Source organism: Salvia splendens, chromosome 19, assembly GCF_004379255.2.
Source record: "Salvia splendens isolate huo1 chromosome 19, SspV2, whole genome shotgun sequence".
Lineage (NCBI taxonomy): Eukaryota > Viridiplantae > Streptophyta > Magnoliopsida > Lamiales > Lamiaceae > Salvia > Salvia splendens.
Genome location: NC_056050.1, coordinates 8,723,282 through 8,741,579, shown reverse-complemented (window position 1 = coordinate 8,741,579; position 18,298 = coordinate 8,723,282). Strand labels below are relative to the sequence as shown.

Genomic DNA, 18,298 nt, shown 5'->3' with positions numbered 1-18,298 from the left:
ATATTAAAATAAAATAGTAATGATGTAGAAATGCGATGGGAAGTAGGATAGTTCTTGAGTTAGGCCCTTCCATTGCAGAAAGATAGACCCTATAGATAAAATACGGATGTGGAAATAGAAAATAAAAATAGGCACTTAAAATAAACCCTTCCATTGTTAATGTGATACATAGTAGCAACAAATCCAATTATTTATACGTGACTAAATTTGTATGATGACTTGTTCAATTAAACCGCATTTTGTTTACAGAAACTTGCATTGATATCATAGTATATATATGAATATTGATGACGTTGTAGTAATGATGCATCATTTACCGTTAATGATGATATATACTTTCTCCGGTTCTGATATAAGTGAGGCGTTTTAGGTGAGACGTCCTATAAAAAGAAAGTAACTCATTTATGATAGAATGGAAGAAATAGCTTACAATTATGAATTATCCATATATGAGTACTTGAAGTTGATTGAGTGACTTGTCCATTAAGCCACGTATTGTTTTACGGAAACTGAAGATAATACTCTCTTGATCCTACTTTAGGAGTCTCAGTTTACTATTTAGTCAGTCCCACTTTAGAAGTTTCAATTAGAATATTTCATAAACGGTAATAGGCTCTACATTCCACTATTATGAAATTAATATATAAAAATCGAATATATATTCAACTATCCTTTTTCATCAATTTTTTTTATATTTCTTAAAACCCGCGTATTATAACGAAGAAGGCATATAATCACATGTTGTGCCTAGAAAATTAATTTTTCCCGATTGGGATAAAGTAACAAGTTGGAGAAAGACAATATAGAATTGATAGGGTTTTGGAAAACAGCATCTTCCAAAACACAGAACAAGATGATGCTGCTAGATTTAATCCAAGTTGGATTAATCTCAAAGGATAAGGATTCATTCATTCCAGCACAGCCAAAAAGAATCTGCTTATTATCTTTTCTTTTGCTAAGACAAAGACAGCTAGATGCAATGAATTAAGTAAGATCATGTTACATAAAATAATAGCGAGATGTAATATGGATATGCCACGTTATATTAGTTGTAGGAATAAAGTGAGATTGGTTAATGACGAGATACTCCCTCCGTCCTGCACTACTCGCACCTTTTCTTTTGGGTACGGAGATTAAGGAATGAGTGATAGATAAAGTCAACAATTACGGCTGTGGGTATAAATTGTTACTAAAAATGAAAAGAGTACAAATAACTTGGGACGCCCAAAAAGGAAATAAGTGCAAGTAGTGCGAGACGGAGGGAGCAAAATTTAAAATAATAGTTAGATCTAACATGGGATACACCAGGTTAAATTAGTCTAGTCGTAGGAGTGAAATAAAATTAGTTAATCACGAAAAATACTACTATATAACAACCTTTACTCAAATAATCATGGCAACTGAACCGAACCTCGATATAACATTGTTGATCATGCTAAACAAGATCATTTCCATAAAATTAAGAGGTAAATTATTACTTAAATGAAGAATGATTGCTCACCGGAGCGATGAACGGATGCCTCAACAGCTGAGCCGCCGTCCACCGCCTCGCCGGATCCCTCTGCAGGCAGCAAGCGATGAAATCCCTAAATTCGCGGCTGGCGGTGGGCGGCGCCTCCGGCGGCTGAGACAAACAAATGGCGCACATTAGACTCGCCCAATCCCCATGCCTCCCGACGGAGAAGGGGAATTTCCCCAAATAGAATTCGAGAATGCTGACTCCCAAGCTCCAAATATCGCCGGCATAACCGTCGTATCTCCCGTGATTGAGATCGGTGTTGATCCGCTCGGGGCTCATGTAGGCGATCGTCCCCACCGACGAATTGCAGTTGTCCATGGTCTGCGCCAGGATCCGCGACACTCCGAAATCAGCGATTTTGACGATTGCTCGCGAATTGATGAGCAAATTGGAGGGTTTGATGTCGCGGTGGACGATTTTGCGGCGGTGGAGGTAGTGCAATCCGCATAAAATCTGGCGGGAGAGGTCGGAGAGGGGGGATTCGTTGGGGATGTGGCGGCTCTCGAGGGATCCGCGGTCCATGAACTCTAACAGCACTTGGATTTCGCCGTTGTGGTCGATTAGGTTGTGGCAGCGGACGACGTTAGGGTTGTCGACGTCGCGGAGGATCTGGATTTCGCGGCGCATCTGGTTGCGGACGGCGTCCTCGTGGTTGCCGTAGATGACTTTGAGGGCGTAGATTTTGGCGGTGGGGCGGTGGAGGACCTTGTACACCGTGCCGCCGGCGCCGCTGCCGATGCGGCTCACGCGCTCCAGCTCGGAGTGCTGTAATTGGAGAGGGGACGAGGCGCTAGGCGGGAGAGGGAGGGGGACGGCCAGCGAGGTGTCACGCTGCGGCATCGGCAGGGTTAGGTCGGAGCGCCGCCGTTGCCACGCCGCCGGCCTCATAACTGACGACGAAGAAGAAAGCTGAATCCAAATTTTGGATTTTAGTGTAAGGAGAGAAATTGAGATATTTTAGAATTAATCAGAAAGGGAAATATATGCTATGCATATATCTATTTGGTTTTGCTGATTAATTTTCGTAAATATATGTACCTACTTAAATACAACGAATTAAACTCTATTATAAGTGAATGCATCCAAACTATAATAATTGGATACTATGCATACAACTACATTTATTGTTTTTTTAAAAAAAAAGTTATATATGGAATATGTTTTGTCTTTTTAATTTGGAATATTAGAAATCGCAAATTTTAAAATTGGTGTCAATATTCCATGATAGATCATTCTTTGAGCCCGAGATATCTACGAGATATACCTAATCCTATTAAGCTTAGTATTCAACGCTCAATTCAATAATCACGGAGTCAAAATGGTGTTGTTTCATGTATAATCCAAACTAAGTCAAATTGATTTCACGACTAGCCATGTAGAATCAAAATCTGTCGAAATATTTTTATTTGTGGCAGACTAGAAAAATTGCACAATTTCTAACTTTCTAATTTATATGATCACTTAAAATATTGTAAATCATCCAAAATTTATTATTTTTAAAACCAATATTCCTTTTAATTCAAATATCTAATTTTAATCATAATGTAAAAGTTTATCCATAATTTTTTATTCAAATCCTTATATGAAAATCTTCTAGTGTGATAAGATTATAACAAAGCAAAGTGTTCACACTAGACGTATGTTGATAAGAAAACGAAATAATTAAAGATGTTCGTTAAGATTATCAATTGGATTCGTCGTCAATCCAACAAATGGACTTTGTATTTTACTTTCCCTATTTTCAAAGTTGAAAACTCATATGTTAATAAGTTTGATAAAACAAATTGAGATAATAATAATAATAATAATAATAATAATAATAATAATAATAATAATAATAATAATAATAATAATAATAATAATAATAATAATAATAATAATAATAAAATACGGCACACTGAAATAATTTTAAATACACATACCTCCCTATTTGTGTTCAAAATTTAAATAAATGCTTCAAAATAATTTCCTCTGTAATTTTAAATATACTACATCCCTCCCTATCTATGTTCAAATATTAAAAAAATGCTAGTACAAAAAATAATTTCCACTTCTATCAAACGGCATCAATTCTTTTGATTTGAATTCGATAATATGCCAAGTGACTAATAAATGGTCTTGACTCGTGGTAATAAATTACTTTAAATGTATAAATTTTTAAATTGACATTTAGTTTTCATGTATCTTGTTGAAATAATTAAAAGTAAAGTTTCAAAACTTTTTGAATTACATTATTACTAACATAGAAAATATGACAATTACAAATAACAATAATATCAATTGAAATATGAACTCAATCCAAAGTTATCGTGATCTTATCGTGTCAGCTCAATAAAAACACGAACACGATAAAGTCTGGTACTAGTCTGTTCATATTATGTTATCATGATGTATCAGATATTATCACTCTTAGCACTTAAATGTTTCATTACATTCATGCGAACTTAATAGGAAAGTAAATAGATTTTTAATTGAAAGATTAAAAATCTAAATTTCTATAATCCCTGTAATACACTAACACCAAAAATAAAGACTAATATCAATATATCATGACAAAAGGATTATGGCCGTTTGTTTAGCAGAATTCTAATTTTCAAAATTAATATACGATGATTCTTAATTTTTAAATTTATGTGTTATTTTGATTTTTTATCTAACAGGGTAATAAGAATGCTGAAAATAAGAAAAAAGGATACTATACAATTTTTTTTTATAATTTTTCATAGGCATTCTTAGTTCTAATTTTAGAATCCGTACAAATTTAAATTTTAATATTATATTATTAAAAATAATAATTTCATTAAAATTGTTACTCAAATAATTATGTCTATTAGTTAATTCAAATTTAAATAATTAACATAAATTCCAAATTTTAATAGATTTTCTTGATAGTTCTAAACACAAAATAAATAATCTGTAAAAAACTATATTTTGATTAATCATGTTTCTGTATAAAAAATCTATATATACTCACGACCATTAATTTATTTTAGTGATTCAAATCTCTAATTGGACAAAAAAATATTTACCATTAAGTTGTTCTTGCTCATTTGTGACAATGTTTCCAATATTTTGTTACGAAAATCATGGTGCACATATTACACGTATATTTATAAAGGAATTAAACAATTCTAAGCGAATATCATTCTGCCATAAGTGAGATACTATTAGTTTTGATAAGATTTCAGAAAAAGAATAACTATTTAATATATCCAGGGGAAAAGTGAATTAAAAATAAATTTTACTAAAAATTGAAATGACTCACTGAGACTGCCGAAGAAGAAATACGGTTCGTTTATAGTGGGACAAAGACATCAAAGAGTATAGTTTTAAAATTGATTGAGTGACGGTTTTGCTGGATTAATGTTGTCTTTGTCCTATTATTGTTGACTCGTATTTCATTTTAGAGTCGTTCCATTATAACTGTATCATTTTTCCTTTTCAGCAAAAACAAAAACAGAATTAATCTATCACTATTTAATTTTTTAATTATATCTATTTTTTATTCTCTCACGTACTACCTTCATCCATTTTATCTTGTTAGTGAATGAGGTGGGCTTTAATGCAAAATTGATAAAATAAAAAATAGATAGGGAGAGTGATTAAAATATTATTAGTGAAAAATAAATCTATCTTACCATAAAGAAATTTATCATAAAATATTTATTTATTAATCTTTATAGCCTAAAGAAATCTTTCAACACTAATGAGACAAAGAGAGTGCTAAAATGAACTATACCTCAAATTGCAATATCAATTTAATATGGAAATTCGAATTTCTAGATGTGTTTGAAGATGACTTAGAAAGAAAATTTTACTGCTACTATTTGTCAAATGAAGTTGGAAATTGAATACTGCATAAAAGAAAAATAAACTGAGAAGTTTTGAAAAATAATTGACGCAAGTTTATTTCTAAATTCACAGTAATAAAGAAATAGGGGCACAGTAGTTTCACTTTCACATAACCATTATTATAACTGAATTTCCCACCAAAACTCTCTCTACTTCTTCAGATTAACCGCAAATCACAACCATCAATCTCTTCCCCTCTCTCTCTTTCAAAGAAATCTCACCTAAAATCAAGAAAATCCAAGCTTGTTTACAGCAATGCCGGAAAGATTCTTCACATTTCTTATTCTCTCTGCAATCGCCGCTCTGATCTCTCTACCTTTCTCACAGTCTCAGCAAAGTAATCATCTCCACCTCCGATTATTTTATCGGATCAATTTTCTAATTTTTTCTGATTTCTTCGTTTTTGGTGCTGTTTGTTGCAGGTCCGGCGTATCTAGGGCTGGTATCGAACGCCACCGATTTTCCGTCGGAGGATTACTATGATTACATAATCGTAGGCGGCGGCACCGCCGGCTGCCCGCTGGCGGCGACGCTATCGGAGGGGTTTAGGGTTCTTGTGCTGGAAAGGGGGGGAATTCCGTTTGGGGTCCCGAATCTGATGAGTCGCGACGGTTTCCTCACGACATTGATGGAAGTCGACGCCCACGACTCCCCTGCTCAAGCCTTCACCTCCGAAGACGGAGTCCCCAACGCCAGAGGCAGAGTTCTCGGCGGCAGCAGCGCGATCAACGCCGGATTCTACAGCCGAGCCGATCCCCAATTTTACGCCAAATCGGGGATCGATTGGGATCTTAGGATGGTGAATCAGTCGTATGAGTGGGTGGAGAAGGCGATCGTGTTCAGGCCGGAGCTGAGGCTCTGGCAATCCGCGGTTCGCGACGCGTTGCTGGAGGCTGGGATCGATCCCTACCACGGCTTCAGCTTGGATCACACCACCGGCACCAAGATCGGCGGCTCCACCTTCGACAGCTCCGGCACAAGGCACAGCGCCGCTGACCTCCTCAGCTACGCCAATCCCCGCAATCTTAAAGTGGTGGTGCAAGCCAGCGTGGAGAGGATTCTGGTGGCGCCTAATCCATCCCTAACTCCGAAGCAGAGCGCAATCGGTGTCGTTTTCCGCGACAGAATTGGGGGTTTCCACCACGCAATGGTGCGTGAAAATGGCGAGGTGTTAGTCTGCGCAGGCGCTTTAGGCAGCCCTCAGCTCTTGCTTCTCAGCGGCATTGGGCCGAGGCCTTATCTCGCGTCGTGGGGGATCCCGGTCGTGCTCCATTCCCCTTATGTCGGCCGGTTCTTGTACGACAACCCAAGAAACGGGATCTCAATCGTTCCACCGGTGCCTTTAGACCATTCGTTAATTCAAGTTGTTGGCATCACGAATGCCGGGACCTATCTCGAAGCAGCATCCAACATCGTGCCCTTCCTCTCCCCTGCTCGCCCCGTCTTCATTAGGCCGGCTACCTCATCTTATGTCACGGTCGCCACTCTGATGGAGAAGATAGTCGGCCCCCTCTCCACCGGCTCGCTCAGATTGGCATCCACGGATGTTAGGACGAATCCTGTTGTCCGCTTCAACTACTTCAGCAACCCCACTGACCTTGAGCTCTGCATCAACGGGACGAGAAAGATTGGGAACGTGCTCAATACCCGGTCCATGGATGAGTTCAAGGTGCACCAGTGGTTCGGGGGGAGGGAGTTTAGGTACGTGGGGACGCCACTGCCGCGTGACCAGCTCAGTGACGCGGAGATGGGGGAGTTCTGCAGGCGGACCGTGAGCACGATATGGCACTACCATGGAGGCTGTCTGATGGGGAAGGTGGTCGACGAAAACCTCAGAGTCGTCGGGATTGGAGGCCTTAGAGTTGTCGATGGCTCCACGTTTTCCGTCTCACCCGGCACCAACCCTCAGGCTACTCTTCTCATGATGGGAAGGTAATCTAATCTCACCTCAACTCAACTCAACTCAACTAAACTCAACTAAACTCAACTCTTGTTTAGATATGCAAATATTGACTAATGATAATGGTTGGATTATGCTTGTTGTGTTGCAGGCATTTTGGCATGAAGCTGCTTAAAGAGAGAGACACATCATGAAACTGCAATCTTTTTGTTAGATAGGAAATTGAATGAGTTAAATCACTCATCTGTTTTTGTGCTTAGCTTCTGGTTTCCCAATTTTCTTGAATGTATTTTTTGTTCTTGGATATTCAACAAATGGATGATATTGTGTGCTTCAACTTTCAAGTCAAACATACCACTTAAAATTCATGTATAAACAATTTCTTTATTGTAAGATTTTAACTTCCAACTTGGCCAAAAAACTCCCCTAAAGAAAAAGAGACAAAAAAACTGGCTTTGTCGGTTTTCAGTTATTATAGTTACTGTTACAAGTAAATGAAGTCAAAATACTTAAAAATAAAATGAACTTGTTCTGTTTCATTTAGGAAAAAAATGGCAGCAGCAACCTCCATTTGGTGTGCCAGTTGTAATCTCAGCAGCCAAACACACAAGAAACAATCTTATCCCATCCTTCCCTCTCTCCACCAACTTGAGACGCATCTCCACCACTTTGAACTCAGCAGCAAATTCAAAATCCCCATGGCCCTCCATCTTAGCCTCCATCTGCTCCGTCAGTGCGGCCACGTGGAATGCCTCTACAATCTGTCTTTGGATGATTTATGCTCGAGGATCGGTGAGTTTGATGCGCTGGTTGTCCGTAGTGGGACCAAGGTCACGCGTCGTCTGTTTGAAGCCGCCAAAGGGAGGTTGAAGGTGGTGGGACGACAATGTGGATACGCAGGCAGCTACCGAGTTTGGGTGTTTGGTGGTGAATGCCCCCACGGCCAACACAATCGCGGCTGCTGAGCACGGGATTGCTCTGCTGACCACCATGGCGAGGAATGTGGCTCGGGCTGATGCATCCATGAAAGCTGGTATGTGTATATTTATAGACAAGACCTTAAAAATTGTATTGTCGATTTGTCATGTGTTTTTATAAATGTGATGATAGGAAAATGGGAACGTAGCAAGAATGTTGGTGTTAGTGTGGTTGGGAAGACTCTGGCAGTGATGGGCTTTGGTAGAGTTGGAAGTGAGGTTGCAAGGCGCGGTAAGGCGCTAGGAATGCGTGTTATTGCTCACGACCCTTACGCGCCTGCTGATACAGTGCGCGCCATTGGTGTGGATTTGGTCTCTTTTGATGAAGCTCTCTCCACTGCACATTTTGTGTCCCTGCATATGCCTCTTACCCCTTTGACTAACAGACTATTTGATGATCGAGCCTTTGCCAAGATGACCAAGGGAGTGCGCTTCATCAACGTTGCTCGTGGCGGCTTGTGGATGAGGATTCTTTGCTCAGAGCCCTTGATTCTGGAATTGTTGCTCAGGTCCTTCCTCTCCCATCTTGACACTGATTGTGATTGTGATTGATGTGGTGAAATTTGTTGGTATGGGTAGGCGGCCGTTGATGTGTTCTCGGAGGAGCCTTCATCGGGAGATGCCAGTCGACTGGCGCAGCATGAGAATGTGATAAGCACGCCTCACCTCAGAGCTAGCACGAAGGAAGCACAGGAACAAGTTGCCGTGGAGATAGCAGAGGCTGTTGTTGGTGCATTAAGAGGGGAGCTTTCTGCTACTGCACTCAATGCTCCCATCATTTCTCCTCAGGTCACCACTACCGACGTGCCTTCTCCTCTTACGCAAACTCTTTCCCCATTGCCATTCATTCGTGCTTGCTTTCTTACCAGGTCATGTCCTCGTTGGGTCCTTAGGTTGCTCTAGCCGAGAAGCTGGGCAGAATAGCAGTGCAGTTGGTTGCCGGAGGAACTGAAATCCAATCGGTCAAGGTTCCCTATGCTTCACCTCGAGATCCAGACGACTTGGACACTAGGATACTACGAGCCATGATCACGAAGGGAATCATCGAGCCTATCTCCGATGCTCATGTCAACCTCGTGAATGCAGACTTCATAGCCAAGCAGAAGCACCTCAGGATTAGTGAGGAAAAGGTAGCTACAAGCTCTCCAGTGGACCAACGCGTGGAGTCGATTCAGCTACAGATAAGTGGTGCCGAGTCAAGATTTGAGAGCACGTTGTTGGACAACGGAAGGATTAGCATCCAAGGGAGTGTGAAGCAGGGGGTGCCTCATTTGACGCGTGTGGGAGCCTTCAGCGTGAACGTGAGCTTGGAGGGGAACGTTATACTGTGTCATCAATGGCTATTGGGGTGGATGAAGAACCTGATGAAGCTACCCTCAAAAAAAATAGGAGAGGTGCCTGCAATTTATGAGTGTGTCTACCTTCATCTTTGAAGAGCTAATCACATTCACAAGCTCTCAAGTAAATGTTCAAGATTGATAGTAAATGCTCAAAATCATTTACATGAAACCTGCTGCTAAATAATGTCATGTACAAAACTGCGATTCATCGAGCTATGTTTCGTTTCATTTCCTACCTGTCTTCCAGTTTTTTATGGGGAAAAGGGTTACTCTTGGGGGGGAAACTTCTTTCGGCCGCAATACTGAGATTGCAGCACTGTCGCGTTGGCCCTTGTCTGGGGCTTCATCGGTCAGAAGTTTCAGCTCGAATGCCCCTCGGTTGAGCCCTCTAGCCACCTGCAGATATAGATAACCACTCAAATATAAGTTATACAGCCATTAAACACTAGTTTGACTAGAGATGAATGATGTTTTGCATACCTTTAGGAGAATCCAAACTTTGAGAGAACTACTTAAAACCGCTAGTCGTGTCCTCTTTCCTGAGGTCAGATAGTTACACATATGTCGATCCACCCTTAAGATAAATCGTGGCCAAGATTTGGGTTTCTCGAGATCTGCTTTCTGGTCCATTGTTGACTGACCAAATAAAAAGACATCCGTTAGAGCACAGTGAAACATAAGACATCAAAACGTGAAGTAGGCAAGTTTATTTACGTTGTGAACAAACAACTTATACAGCAGAAGGAAAACCACTTACCAAAAGTCGACATATTTCATGTTCAATCTTGGAAAATGACGTCTCCAAAGCTTCCACTCTGCCAGTTGCCTGGCAGCAGATGCATGGTTCACTGATCATGAATGTAACACTCGGTCGAACCTATCAAGCATTACCATAGAAAAGGTATCAGCAGCTAATAGTGTGTGCAATAAGAGATGCAGTAATTTCTAGGTTCTCATGAATAATTTTATACTTAAAATTAGGAAAATGTTATATAATTTCTAGGTTCACCCTGCTCAAAATCAAACAAATAGAGAGGGAGAAGCCCATAATTCACTGAAAATCTACAGAGTGTGATATTTACTACCACATACAACTGTACAATTGCCTCTTTACTAAATATATCTACTTGTCAAGAAATCTTGAAAATATCAACATACCCGCTTTCGAGTTATTTCCATAAGCCCATTCCTGGACAATTCGGATACTTTCACGGTTGATCTGTCCCTCTCAACAGCTTTCTTAACTTCTTCATAAACGAGCCTCTTATTCGCTGCACCATCAAAGAAAAATGTTAAAATAGAGGCGTAGGACATTGATACATTAGACTTCTGAGCTTCTCCGTTCCTAATAGAAGTCCGCTCCTCCTTACTAAGTTGTAACATTTTCTCAAATAGATATTCGTCATTAGCCTTCCCTTTACAAACAGCTTGAGCCTTATTTATAAGATGTATAGAGGATGTGGGTAAAGGATGGGCTTGGAGCTAGAGAAAGGAGGAAGCACAATAAGCATGCCAAATCCCAAGCCTCGTATAAATCTTACTAAATACAGAGTAATCATAAAACGAAGCTATAGGAAGAAAGAAAAAAGCTCTTATACTTACAATCATCTACCATATCAATGAAATCCACAACAATAATTCCACCAATATCTCTGAGCCTTGATTCTCTGGCAATCTGCAAGGAAGAAACATGTTCAGCATAAATCACAAGTTCATTTATACAACAATACTAAGCATAGTTAACTACATAAAATTAATGAACAATATCACTCCAGCATGCTACTTATAGCATAGAAAATGACAAATTTATATAGCTTCTAAGTTCTAACTAGTGTAAGAGATTTTTTTTTAACCAGTGAGGATGTTCTAAATCAAGCATGTTCATCCACAGCACATATCTACATCTAGAAATGGCTCTATAAAGAATCTCATCATTCAAAGTATTCCTGTATAAGACATGTTAAAGGGTCTTGCTTACAGACCACATACCACTACCTCCGTCCCACTAATATTGTCTCAAAATCAATTTTGGATTGTACCATGTATAATGTCTCAAATCCAAAGAAGTGCCTTAACCAGTGGGTCCCTTTAATTTATAAACACAAAAACTGCATTCATTAATATGTGTGTCCACAGTTTCGAGACATTATTAGTGGGACAGAGAAAGTAGAACATAGACAGGGAAAGCAAATCTAACTGAATCTGAATACCTGTTTGGCTGCTGCAAGATTCACTTCAAGAATAGCTTTCTCTTGTGAAGTCCCTTGACCTAGCATACAATGGCCCCCGTTTACATCAATAGATACCAATGCCTCAGTTTGTTCAATCACTAGATAACCACCATTAGCCAGAGGAACCCTAAAAAAGTAAATGAGATTCTTCTCAGGCAGAAATAACTTGACTTGCAAATTAATAAATACATATATGAGACCAAGTTGAGTGATAATGAACGCGAGTCATGCAACTGAATTCAACAGAAAAGATAGCACTAAAGAATATGAATGAAGTTAGCAGCACTTTTAACATATCAGACATTTAACCTCAATCATATGAGATATGTTTTCGTTGTATAGAATAAAACCTTGCACTTTGTTTCATTTTTCTGTCCTTGATGGCAAGAAAATTTTCTAACCCTATCGCTTCAGATAGAAACTTTCTTCTCATTCCAAGAATTTTTTAAAAATGAGATAAAAGCAAGAAAGCAGAGAAAAGACCTCCGGAATTTAATCGTGAAAAATTATCTCAATTTAATCGTGAATAATTATCTCGGAAAGGTAACCTACGGACCAACATAGAGCCACACAGTTCCCATCAACGAGTGGATATTGAAAGATTTAATATTTGAATTAAAACGAGGAATGTCTAATATCATAGTAAAGTTAACTAAACCCATCATATCATAGTAAAGTTAACTAAACCCATCACTTTCATATGCTTCAAGAGTGTGACCTAATTAAAGCATTCAGTGGTGATTTTCTTTTGCCCCCGGTAAAAAATATGCTTCATTCTAGTTGCTATAAGTTTCAACCAGTTGTTGGTGCTGAACCCCATTTCAACCATCCATCAGATTGATAAAGAAAGAGGATACTATGATGATTTTTTAGGGTAGGAGTATAAAATTGCAACTTTACAATATTAGAGCTGACTAAAAGCATAATGTTCATGGGGCGTTTACTTTTCATGATTGATTGATACGATCACACGATAGAGGATTGAAGAATTTTATCCCCATTATTATTATTATTTTTCTAATTCCAGCTTTCCAGTGGGATAAGAATCAATTCAATCCCTCATAGTAAACAAGCATTAACCTATACTATTTCTATCTATTTAGGCTAATCCACAAAAGTAAACGCTTTCTTAAAGTACATGAAGGAAAACAGATCAAAAGAACAAGACTAACCTTTTGGTAAGAATGCTATTGATTTCTTCCTCAATATTGTATTTATCAAAGAGGGGGGTCCTTTCGCTGTATAAATCAACTCGGTCGCAAAGGTCCGGAGCTATATCTTGAAGATAGTTGGTGACCTAATACATAACAAAGAAGTCAATAACTTGTATTTGGAACTAAAAGAAGCATATATATTGCTTTAATACAACCATATTGGTTCCTTTTTGGTTTAATAGAAAATAACTTGTCGAAACATGTAATCCTTTCAGATGGTAAGGGCTAATTAAACAGTTCAGACTAATATCTAATCCTCTCAGATGCACAACTAGAATGGTAACTAGGATGTTGCAAATAGCAACCAGCTTTCATACCTCATGGTAAGTACGTGGAGAATCAACTACCATGCTTTCCACCTAAAGAAACAAAGAGTCAAAGTGATCAGATGCATTGACTTGTGACTTTGATTCACAATTAAAAAGTAGTGCTACAAAACAATAAAACTCAACGAAGGAGTGAAACTTTGATCGAGAGAAAAAAATTCAATGCAGTCACCTTCTCATTAAAATAGTCTTGAACTACTGAAAGTGTTTGGCCCATTGCCCTATGTAGCATAACAGGAACAGCTCCTTCAACACCTTCATCTGCAGCAAGAGCAGCAGATTTTCCATCATCAACTATGTTTTTCCACGTTGATAGGAGGCCTTCCAAATCTCTCTGCAATTCCTCCAGTGAATGACCAGAAGCAACTGTCCTTACAGTGAGCCCAAACCCAGGTGGTTGCAAAGTTTTGGCTATAAGTCGTAATCGTGTTCGCTCAACACCAGAAATTTTCTTCGAAATTCCTATTGTTTTGCAGCAAGTCATCAGTACCTACAACATTAAAGACAATCTGAGAAACTTGATCTAATATGTAAATCCTGGAGCATTTAGCATAGAAGTTGAGGTCACTAAGTATTAGATACCCAGAATCTGCTTCGTAGCTTTGGATAAGCTGTTAACGTGGGGCCTTTTGTACCCAATCCTTCCTTAATAACTTGTACAATTATCTTAGAGCCCCTTTTAACTTGTTCCCATTTATTCTCTTTAATCTTAATGCTGGCATCCTGGGGTTGGCTTCTACTCTGCAGCTGCTCAGCCTCTCCATTCAGATGTTTTACAAACTTGGGTTTTTCAACGTCAACTCCATGCTCGACTATGCTACCATTCAAATTTTCCTTTAAGATATCTAACACATCAAAATTAGTCTGATTCCCATGATGTTCAAACTCGTCATTGACCAATTCATCTTCGCTTTGGTCGTCATCCTCCTCATCTAGCTCTTCTACTGCACTAGATAAGGCTCCATTCTCAGGAAAATCAACATGCTCTTCAGGTTTATCAGATGTGGAGCTTATTACCTCTGTTTCCTCCATAGGGCCACAGAATGAAGGAAATACAAATGGTCCTTTATTGGGCCTTATATCCATGAAAGATGGCCTTGGACTGCCAATATTTACAAATGCACCACCCATATGAGGTACGAGTTTTGTCACTACTCCTAGATATACACTATCACACTGAACATTGTTTTTCACAGGCTCCAACAATAGTTCAACAAGTTTATTATTTTCTAGTACAGCAATCCTTTGAACGGTACATATCGAAGAATTGATCAATATGACAGTGGAAACAGAGTCCTCCTTTGTCGTCTCGTTATTTTCTTCCTCATGCACCAGATTCTCAGGTGTTTTGGGCTGATGCGGTTCACTGAGTGCAATCTGAGTAAACTCATCATTACCCAACTCGCTCCTGAGCATGGCTGAAGCCTCCTTGACACTAGAGCATACAGATTCAAAAATCCATGGCTCCTCAACCATATAATTCGTTAATAAAGAATCAGACTGTTCCAAGAAATCCATTCCATTCACATTATAATTATACTTACTGGAATCCTCACCATGGCTGGATTTATTTAACGTTTCCGAGTTCTGAACACTACCATTCGAGCAGTTCAATTTCTCACTCTCATTACCAATATCACTTGAAGTACATGTATCATCAAAATGGTGAGAGACAAGGGACGGCTGCATTAGCCAAGGTTCCTCCACAACCTCGTCTCTTACTTGGAAAGCTTCAGTAATGTGTGAATTCCTTGGAATACGAGAGGGAGAGATATGGCAATCACCGAAGAACAAGTTGGACGCCAAGTAGTAACTTGCAGAACATCTTGCAATCTTCTCATCATCTGTGAAACCACTGGACACATTTGAGTGTTCAGTAACATATTGGAGCAAAATCTGACTCTAATGACAACAAGGATACAGGAAATACCTCTTCGTAAAGCAGGAAGGAGGAACCATCGAGTTCTATCCCCCATCCATGGCTGAAACACTGGCTTTCTCCTGTTTCGAGGTTTGGACTTTCCCGTACATTTTCTACATTGCTGGCTTGGCGAAAATGGCAGCACAGAATATTGAATTCTGGTTCCCCACAAGACATCAGAAGATGCCCACATGTCTTGGTTTAGAAAAGAATTAGACTTGATTCACTTCAAGGTGCCTTCATAATGGAAAATCAATTCACATTAATTCTCAAGACTTATTTGCCAATTACTTTGGCTATTAAGAAGTACTTATCATAGAAATTTGAAAGCTTTATTTCCTTCAGTTCAAGAAAGTCCTTGCCTTTTTTGTCAACAATCAATACAGAGAAGACCAGCTAATCAATTTATTGCAATCAGATAGAGTCGTGAAGGTAAATACAAGTTAGGCACAAACAGCATATAATTAAAAGTTGGGCAAGCAAAATTGGGGTGGGGAAGAAGTGATGCGAAGAAGAAAGTGCATTTACCTCTGAGAAGTTGGACGAAAACCCATTAACAGACGCGCAAAAAGGCCACGGCTTTGAATGCGAGGGAGCAGGAGCGGGAGCAGGAGCAGGAGCAGGAACAGCAGCTCACCTCGACCTTTAAGCCTGCTAAAATCGTTATCTACTTTCTTACAAAATGTTTCTACTTTTAAGACAATTCCACTTTGCCCCTCTTATCATCATTTTCTGCAGAAGTAGGTTTTTTCTTTGATATTCTTTTTCCCAAATTTAGATTTTAAGATTCTAGATTATTATATTATTTATTGTTGTATATAACTATATTTATAATAATTATTTTTATTATATAATAAATTCATGATTAACTAAGAAAATTTTAATACTTCATATTTTTAAATTATAATTAACTATATATGTAATGTTACTTGTGGCGTTTCAAAGTTGTGTTTGATGAGTTAAATAAAAATAAAATAAAACCATAGGATAAAGTACTCATGAGAAAGAAAACCATAGGATAAAGTACTCATGAGAAAGAAGAGAGTGAAATAAGAAAGAGAATAAAGTAAATGAGACTATATATTTTGTTTTTAGCAATAAATGAGAATAACACAAGTAATTTGGCACATTTCAAAATAGAATATAACTCATGTAACTTGAGACAGGTGAAGATGAAGTACTAAATTATACTCCATCCGTCCCCTATTAGGAGTCACTCTTTGACCGGGCACGAGTTTTAAGAAATGTAAAGAAAAATTGGTTGAAAAAATTAGTGGAATGTGAGACCTACTTTTTTATATTGATTTTATAATAAAATGTGAGTGAAGTGAGTTAGTGGAATGTGAGACATACTACCATTTATGGTAAAAATGAAGAGTGACTCTTAATGGGGGACGACCCAAAATGGAAAAGAGTGACTCTTAATCGGGGACGGAGGGAGTACTATAATACAATAATTATAATTATAATAAACATAATGATAAGAAAATTTTAATACTTCATATTTTTAAATTATAATTAACTCTATCTGTAATGTTACTTGTGGCGTTTCAAAGTTGTGTTTGATGAGTTAAATAGAAATAAAATAAAATCATAGGATAAAGTACTCATGAGAAAGAAAACCATAGGATAAAGTACTCGTGAGAAAGAAGAGAGTGAAATAAGAAAGAGAATAAAGTAAATGAGACTATATATTTTGTTTTTAGCAATAAATGGGAATAACATAAGTAATTTGACACATTTCAAAATAGAATATAACTCAAGTAACTTGAGACAGATGAAGATGAAGTACTAAAGTACTATAATACAATAATTATAATTATAATAAACATAATGATAAGAAGATTTTATTATTATTATTATTATATGTTAAGATGACTTTAATATAACCATTTAAATCATAATAGTACTATACAATTATTATCATTACAATTGTTAATATTTTATTATAAATTTTAAATAACTAATTAAGTAAGATTTAATACAATTTTAAAATTCTAAATCATACTTCGATTATAATACTAATAAATTATTATTATTATTATTAACATTATTAATTTTTAATTATACTATAATTTATAATAGAATAACTTTTGTCGGTCTCAATAACAAATGTATTTATGATATATTTCTGAACTTTCAGTGATGTTAGTTTGAGATTAAGCATTTTTAGTACGACAACATTTATATCTCATTATTACAAGAAGAAATAATTTTCAAGAGCTCAAAAAATTATCCAAATTTAAGAATTCTTTAGACTCATAATTGTTTTTTTGAGAAAGAGACTTCAATGTATTAAGCTTTATAAATTGAAATCTGACATGCTAATCTACACATATGATGATTATTTGTATGATCTACAACAACTTCTTATCCTTCAGTTCTTGCAATATATTGAAATTCGCCTGAAAAAAAAGACATCTTGTCTATTTCTAGAGTTTTGATAAAAGAGAGTAAGAATAAGCACATAGTACCTCCTTTATAATACTATTTCCATCCACTTTTGAGGAAATTTATGCCTACATGGTTGACATGTACTAAGCTCAATTTCCAATAATCCTAAGGTCGACCAATGATAGATGGGTCCTTTCTACATACATATATATATTCACATAATCATAATTACGAAGCATATTGAATCAGAATTAATGAGATTAATTCCTCTTTCACCCTAGGCGAGTAGGCGTGGCTTTTCTTCCCCACTCTTGCTTTTGTTAACTCTTATCCACAGTTTTCCTAATAAAAACAGAGAACAGAGAGTGGGAGTTTCTGTACAACTTTGGATGACCAAGTATTCAAACAATTCCTCCCTCGAGAAATATCTCTTCTCCTTCAGCATCTTCACATACAAATTTAGCATTAATTCAAGCAACAAATCCTACCCATGTTTAATTGTTTGGGTTGAAATAAATTGATGCTTTTGGGAGCCCATCTCCTTTTATTAAAGTCTAGATGCTAATTAGTTGCCTAATAATCCAACTGTATTAGATTAAATTAGTTTATTGAACCCGGATGGAT

The 18,298-nt window shown here is 37.6% G+C and overlaps 3 protein-coding genes and 1 pseudogene across 4 annotated transcripts; 2 read left to right on the top strand and 2 right to left on the bottom strand.

Annotated features, from left to right (window-relative positions):
• Positions 1-1,326: 1,326 nt before the first annotated feature.
• Positions 1,327-2,555, bottom strand: LOC121778129 (mitogen-activated protein kinase kinase 5-like). The gene has a single exon (XM_042175437.1). The coding sequence runs from the start codon at positions 2,405-2,407 to the stop codon at positions 1,475-1,477; it is 933 nt and encodes a 310-aa protein (XP_042031371.1). The 5' UTR covers positions 2,408-2,555; the 3' UTR covers positions 1,327-1,474.
• A 2,948-nt stretch (positions 2,556-5,503) lies between these two features.
• LOC121778127 ((R)-mandelonitrile lyase-like) lies at positions 5,504-7,608 on the top strand. Its single transcript, XM_042175436.1, has 3 exons — positions 5,504-5,708; positions 5,794-7,303; positions 7,423-7,608. Exons 1-3 carry the CDS (start codon positions 5,627-5,629, stop codon positions 7,463-7,465), a joined length of 1,635 nt encoding a protein of 544 aa, XP_042031370.1. The 5' UTR covers positions 5,504-5,626; the 3' UTR covers positions 7,466-7,608.
• A 126-nt stretch (positions 7,609-7,734) lies between these two features.
• Positions 7,735-9,681, top strand: LOC121778128 (annotated as a pseudogene).
• Positions 9,677-15,995, bottom strand: LOC121778125 (ribonuclease E/G-like protein, chloroplastic). 2 transcript variants are annotated; one of them, XM_042175425.1, is made up of 12 exons: positions 15,809-15,995; positions 15,290-15,517; positions 13,942-15,203; positions 13,532-13,849; positions 13,351-13,392; positions 12,992-13,116; positions 11,799-11,946; positions 11,191-11,263; positions 10,747-10,859; positions 10,346-10,465; positions 10,069-10,224; positions 9,677-9,984 (listed from the first exon to the last, which is right to left on the bottom strand). In XM_042175425.1, exons 2-12 carry the CDS (start codon positions 15,471-15,473, stop codon positions 9,814-9,816), a joined length of 2,712 nt encoding a protein of 903 aa, XP_042031359.1. In that variant the 5' UTR covers positions 15,474-15,517; positions 15,809-15,995; the 3' UTR covers positions 9,677-9,813. The 2 variants fall into 2 exon arrangements, with proteins under 2 accessions (XP_042031359.1, XP_042031360.1); XM_042175426.1 differs by lacking the exon at positions 15,809-15,995 and having other exon boundaries at positions 13,942-15,214; positions 15,290-15,465.
• Positions 15,996-18,298: the final 2,303 nt, after the last annotated feature.